The following is a 6609-nucleotide window of genomic DNA, read 5'->3' as shown; positions in this document are numbered from 1 at the left end:
TCCAAATACTGTAAACCTTGTTTATTTTCTTCTTGCTCAGGTCATTTGTGAAATGGCAACTGGAGCCATGGCCCTCTCTGTCTATAAACGCTTCCAGAGGTTTCCATGCATTATACAAAACAACCCTCTGTTCTTTTCCCGCAAGCCTGACCCCAAAGCTAACACACAGACTGAAGTGTTACCTTCAAACCTGCATTCGTCTGAGGTATTCTTAGTAGTTGACACGTAAAGTTAGGCTTCCAACTTTTGTGGAAAAAGATTTTACATGCCTGTATTTTATTGGATGTTTTAGGATATTCTTGCAAATGATGAAGAATGCAATACAGGTCCAGCTGACGAAGATGAGAGAGCACATGAAGAAAATGTTTCTGTGGAAATGGAAAAAGGGCCAGAGATATTAATGGGCCTTCATAAAGTGGTAAATGCAGAAGAGGTGGTGGGAGAAAATGGAAGCTGTACCCCTCACGAGCCGAGGGATGTGCTGTCCAAATCTGCACTTGAACCACACACGCAGACTGACAAAGAGAATGTGTTCACTATTGAAGCAGTCATGAAGGCTGACAAGAAAGATGCATCAGCTGATGAGACTATTATGCAGACTGTAACTGTAAATGCAGCTGAGTTAGAAATCCATGTTGGGCAAGATACTTCTACAGAAGTGACCCTTTCAGAGTTTTCCAAGGTAAATGAAAATGATGTTTCTAGTCGTCATGGTTTTGTTACTGTTATGAATAGTCAAGTTTATTAATTTTCCTGAGTTTCTGATCATACAATCCCTGTTTCTCAAGGATACTCCAGAGGTGCATGCAACAACTGACCACCATCCAAATAAAATGGGAGGTTCTGCAAATAGAGATCGAGTTCACCTGGAAACAGAAGGGGAAAAGGTGTCAAATCAAACGATAGAGACGGATAGACGAAAAGTAGTTGATGAAACAAAAGGGACAGTAAAGAACCATGCAGAGGCTGGTTTAAAGACTCAAGAGCGGGAGAGAAATGAAAAAGAGGCAAGAAAGGAGAAGGAAGCAAAAGAGAGAGAGCGAAATGTTAGGGAGAGGGCCTGGGAGAAAATGCAAAGGGCCAAGTGGGATAGGGAGCAGGAGGAAAGAACCAAAAGAGAGAGGAGGAAAATGGAGAAGGAACGTGATGTGTCCTCAGGACTCAGATCATCTTGCAGGTTTGAGACGTATAAAAGCAACTCCTACATGGTTGAACAAAGAATCTCAAACAAATCAGATGCTAAACTGCCCAAAATGGTGAGCTGCATTTCTCAAAACGTACATGTTGAGTTGAGCGTTATTGCTACCATTGTTAATGAATGCATCCTTTTGTACAATTAGGAGAGAGAAGATTTTGATTCCTTCCCATTGAGCATGAGTGACTTTGTCACTGTGGATGAAGTTGGGGATGTGACTGACTTGAATGACCTGCTCCATTCCCCTTCTCCTGCTGCTCCAGCGAAAACCACAGAGCAAGCGCACTCACTGACAAGTGTCCCACAGGACACTCATGAGGTAAAACACTCCTCATATGCTTTTCACAAGCTTGTTGAGGTATGTGAGAACATTTGTTTAAATTATACATTCACTTTTTTCCACTACAAGGTCATACTTTTGGAAGTAACCAACGGAGTGATTATTCAACCGATGAAGTCTGATGATCCCATAACAGATTTTCAGCATCAGCCCATGAAATCTGAGGATCCCATAACAGATTATGGAGATCAGCCTACAACTTCAGTTGGGACCTCCGATAATTTATCATCAGATGTTAACGGCATGCTTGGCTGCAAAATTGCAGCCCCACCCACACAAACTCAGCAAGAATTTTCTCCTGTCAACCAAAAATTAGTGCCCACTTGTCAACCAGAAGAATTTGAGAAGGGTAGGATATTTATTTACAGAAAATTTACCCTTGAGGATTTTTATTTACCCTTCATGTTTTTTGTTGTTGTCTCTTTCACTTTGTAGAAACTATACCTTCTGTTCCCGTGGAATCTGTGATCAAAGTTGAGGCTCTCCCAACACCTATCTCAATAAGCACAGCGGTCATTGATGACTCCACATCAGATGATACCACGATTGAGGTGGGAATGACTTCAGGAAATAACAATGCAGAAGAAAAGCAAGCTGAAGCAACAACGCTGGTTAGCAGCCCTTTAAATGATGGGCAGACCGTAATGTTGGAAAAAGCACAGGCAATGGAAAAAATGCAAACAGGGGACACACAGACAAGCCTTCCTTCTGATGAGCCAGGTAAAATATCTGAGATTTTTGTTGCTCAATGTTGTCATTGTATAGTGTGCTCCTGAGGAGAGTAATTGTTGTCTGCATAGATGGACTACTTAGGGTTGACGAGCTACATCACTACATTATCTATAGATGTTTATAATTGACATAGCCACTCGCATTACACTCAAGTTTCACAGCCCTTGTCCTGTTATCTTCCCCTTCTGTCCTTTTCCTGTCTTGTCCTAGTCTACATTGTTCTGTTCTTCTCTCACAGGGTGTAGCACTACTGTCCTGTACACAACTCTTATCCTTTGTGACATTGTAGTATGCATGAAATGCTTTATTTTATTTTATTTTTTTATATATACAGCTCGTGACCTGTTTTTAAAAATCTGTGCACTCCTTTTTTTCTGTTACTCCCCTTTAAAACCTAGTTCTGTCCAATTGAAATTTTCAAGCTCAGCTAGCTGTGTTCAAAAGTCAAATAAGTGCACTCTGACCCCACCCCACCCATTTCTTTAACCAATCTGTACACATGAAAGGGAGTAGCTGTAGTGACGCAATTCTCTGTCGTTGGTTCTCTTTAAGTGGGCTGTTTTCACTTGAGGCCGACTCAGAGGAGGGTTCACAATAAATGAACTTAGACGAATGTGTGGCTTTTTCTCTTCAGTTTTGTCTTGAATTAGCAACGTGACAAGTGTAGCATATATTGGTTTTGGGTAAAACGTAATTCATTGAGGAGAAAACAAAACACCGGAAGCAACGCCTGCGTTTAGCTTAATTTTACATTTAAGTTATAATCAAACTTTTTTTTTTCTCGTAAAGGAGCACCACGTCTCTTTATAAGTGTAAAATTTAGGAAAAGAGACGAAAAACCTCGATCAATCTCTGTTACAAACTCTGTTATCTAGAAAAAAAAAAACTATTTCTCGATGACAGCGGTTTCACTATTAAACTCAAAACACACAAAACACAAGAAGTGGAATTTCATAGAACATTTTATCTAAAGGGAAAAATACAGGGAAACAATACAGGATCTAACTGCAAAAAGGAAACACAAATAATGGTAATAGAAAGAAACTAGGCATACAAAAAGGGAGGAGGACATCGTGTGTGGTTGGAATAAAAATGTGCGCGTGGAATGAGTTGAGTCATAGTGAGAGAGAGCAACGTTGGGATTTGTGTGAAGATAGTATTTTCCCCACAATTAGAAGGCACTAAACTTGTACATTCTGGCAACGATTGCAGTGCTGTACTCACGACAGTGTATAGGTTGGTCTTTCTCAGTTGTCTCGGGAGAAACGGAAGCAGGTTGAGTTGAAAAAAAAGGATGCACAAAAATAAACAAAAACAGGTGGGAAAAGGGAAGTTGTTGTTCACGTGGCTGTGGGAGAATTTGACCGTATCTCTTCCTGCCTTTCCGTGCGTTCACACTTGGCTGGAAACGTACCTGGTAATTTTAGTAGCAGCTGCTCTGATTGCCTAGCGGTGACCCACATAGGCTGGAAAGCCAAGTGTCCATCCCAGTTTCGCGTTAGCCGAACTGCGTGCTCGAACAAAGAAAAGGGGGAGGGAGGAAGAGGTTGGCCGAGGCCGCCCCGCAGGAGCAGGGAGGTTAGCCAGGGAGAGCCAAGAAGCAAGACATGAGAGAGAGAAGAGGCGGGAGTCAACGTTTAAATATTCAGGGGGCGTGTCTAAGCGACGGTGAAACTGGAGAAAACCACACCCATCGGCTTGAGTTTCACCTTAAGTTAGATCCAACATTTTTTATTATTGATTTTTATCGATTTGTTGTTGCAGGCCTGGTGTTTTTCATAGCTCTTTGTCATTTAGCGGGGACGTAGTCTCATACCCCTTGAATTCAAGGGAGATCCCCGTTAGTCTTCATTTAATTTCCTCACTTGTAGCCCCTTCCCCTAAATGGAGAATTGGGACACCCCTTCATTCTCGAGAACCTAAGGGCTAGGGATAAAACGAGAGCTAAGGGTAGAATTAGGAATGAGCCTGAGAAACAGCAATTCAATTAGGGGAACGATGTCGTATGATCCGTGTCATAAAAAATTATGTATTATTACCATTGTAAATGCATGTTATTCAATACTGCATCTCATGTTGCAATTGGTCATATTGTGGTTCAGTGTGTAAAAACGAACAAACTATTTTGCCAGATTGGATGCAGTTGGTTGAAGATGAATCAATTTTGATCAAAACTTTTTTTTTTTTTTTTCTCTCTCTCTATTCACTTAGCAAGAGACAGGTTGTCTGACATCCCAACAATCAATGAAGAGAAGGGTGTGGATAAGCCACAAACTAAAGAAACTCCTATGGCCACAGAAAATACCCTCCATTTTGACCCCAGCATACCAGTTGGTAAGACGCCTCTTTGAACGAATGAACATTGATGCAACTCTACAACGATGAGCTGATCACATGACAAACATGAGTTGTTTCATTTCAGTTATCTAGTCATCAATGCATTGCTTCAAAAAGCCATTTTTTAACTCGTTTGGCAAAGGTGAAGTGTTGTGAACTCTACAGTGACCAAGAACCTTATTTTGCTCATCAGTTATTTTTGGCATATTTTGTTGTTGGTTGATTTAATTCCTGCCCTGCGATTGGCTGGCGACCAGTTCAGGGTGTACCCCGCCTCTCGTCCGAAGATAGCTAGGATAGGCTCCAGCACGACCCAAGTGAGGATAAGCGGTTCGGAAAAGAAATTAATGAATGAATGATTTAATTCCAACCCCAATAATTATATCTAACCAAAAGATTAAGGGAGTATAAGAATCTGACAAAATTATAAAGCGTACATGGATAAGGAAATGTGTGTGTGCTCTTCGCGTTTTAAAAACTTGCATAGTAGTGAAACTTAAAAACCATGCCTGCTTTTCTACCATTCACATGAACTGGCATTTACTCATCTGTAGTCAATGTAAATCTGTTCTGCCAATATTCACCCTTCTTCATCTGTCTTTGTGCATCAGGCATGGAATTCTTGGTCCCAAAAACAGGCTTCTTCTGCAAAGTTTGTAACCGTTTTTTCAGTGGAAACGAAGACACTCAGATCACCCACTGCAAAAGCCTCAAACACTTTGAGAACCTGCAGGTATGAAAGCACACTTATTATTTTGGGAATATGAATTAGATTTGTTTTTCTCCAAAAAGGTTTAAAGACCTTTCTGACAATGGCAGTTGTGCTCATATCAGCATTTGCCAAACTTGAGTTTAGGGGTCAGTTTTTTTTTTGTATTGGTTCATTGACTGATCAGAGTAAAATGCTCGAAACAGTTTTACTCATTGATGAGCAGGCATTTTTTAAATCCATTTTTGTTTGCTTTCCAAATAATTCTATTTTGATATATGTGTACATGTTAACGTGTTGGCAATACAATGTTTTCTTTTTTTTTTTTTTTTTTTTTTTTTTTTTTTTTTTTTTTAAGAGTGAAACCATGTTTGATACTGTCCTGGTTGCTTCTAAATTGTGAAATACAATGCTAAACATAAATGTGTACTGCGCAACATATTTGCCACTTTTTTGAGTTTTCTTTCAGAATGAATACATGTGGATAAAATTGTTGGTCCCCCTGTAAATGAAAGAAAAACCCACAGTGGTCACAGAAATAACTTGTATCTGATCCTAATTTTATCCTAATAATAAATAAAAATTTAATGAAAATTAACCAATGAAAATCAGACATTGTTTTTTAAATGTGGTTCAACAGATTTATTTAAAAAAAAAAAAAAAAACTCATGAAACAGATCTGGACAAAAATGAAGCATACCAAGAAAAGAACACTGTTCCTACTGTGAAACATGGAGGATGCTCTGTTATGTTCTGGGGCTGCTTTCCTGCATCTGGCACAGGCTTTCTTTAATATGTCCAGTTTACAATAAAATCTCAAGACTATCAATCTACTCTAGAGATAAATGTGCTGCCAAGTGTCAGAAAGCTTGGTCTCAGTCGCAGGTCATGGGTCTTGCAAAAGGATAATGACCCAAAACACACACAGCTAAAAACATCCAAGAATGGCTTAAGGCAAAACATTGGACTATTACGTGAAGTGGACTTCTATGAGCCCTGATCTAAATTCTATTGAATATCTGTGGAAGGAGCTGAAACATGCCGTCTGGAGAAAGCACCCTTCAAACCTGAGACAACTTGAGCAGTTTTCTCCAGATTGGGCCAAAATACCTGCTCAGATGTGCAGAAATGTAATTGAAAGTTACCAAAATCATTTGATTGCAGTTATTGTCTCAAAAGGTTAAAATATTAAGTTAAGGGTACCATAATTTTTGTCCAGGCCTGTTTCATGAGTTTGATTTCTAAAATACTGGTAATTCTGTTGGATCACAATTCAGAAGCAATGTCAAATTTTCA

At 39.6% G+C, this 6609-nt stretch overlaps 1 protein-coding gene across 6 annotated transcripts in view; it reads left to right on the top strand.

Moving 5' to 3' along the window:
- The window catches only part of LOC133477378 (zinc finger protein 638-like), a 79632-nt gene that overhangs the window by 67902 nt on the left and 5121 nt on the right, over positions 1 to 6609 (top strand). For all 6 annotated transcript variants that reach the window (XM_061772033.1, XM_061772034.1, XM_061772035.1 and 3 more), the window contains 8 exons: positions 41 to 205; positions 293 to 682; positions 789 to 1256; positions 1341 to 1514; positions 1605 to 1884; positions 1971 to 2255; positions 4479 to 4601; positions 5216 to 5337. In XM_061772033.1, the coding sequence (XP_061628017.1) occupies positions 41 to 205; positions 293 to 682; positions 789 to 1256; positions 1341 to 1514; positions 1605 to 1884; positions 1971 to 2255; positions 4479 to 4601; positions 5216 to 5337 (2007 nt within the window). The remainder of the gene's footprint in view (positions 1 to 40; positions 206 to 292; positions 683 to 788; positions 1257 to 1340; positions 1515 to 1604; positions 1885 to 1970; positions 2256 to 4478; positions 4602 to 5215; positions 5338 to 6609) is intronic.

This window comes from Phyllopteryx taeniolatus, chromosome 4, assembly GCF_024500385.1.
Source record: "Phyllopteryx taeniolatus isolate TA_2022b chromosome 4, UOR_Ptae_1.2, whole genome shotgun sequence".
NCBI classification, from domain to species: domain Eukaryota; kingdom Metazoa; phylum Chordata; class Actinopteri; order Syngnathiformes; family Syngnathidae; genus Phyllopteryx; species Phyllopteryx taeniolatus.
This window is presented reverse-complemented; position numbering and strand designations above follow the sequence as displayed.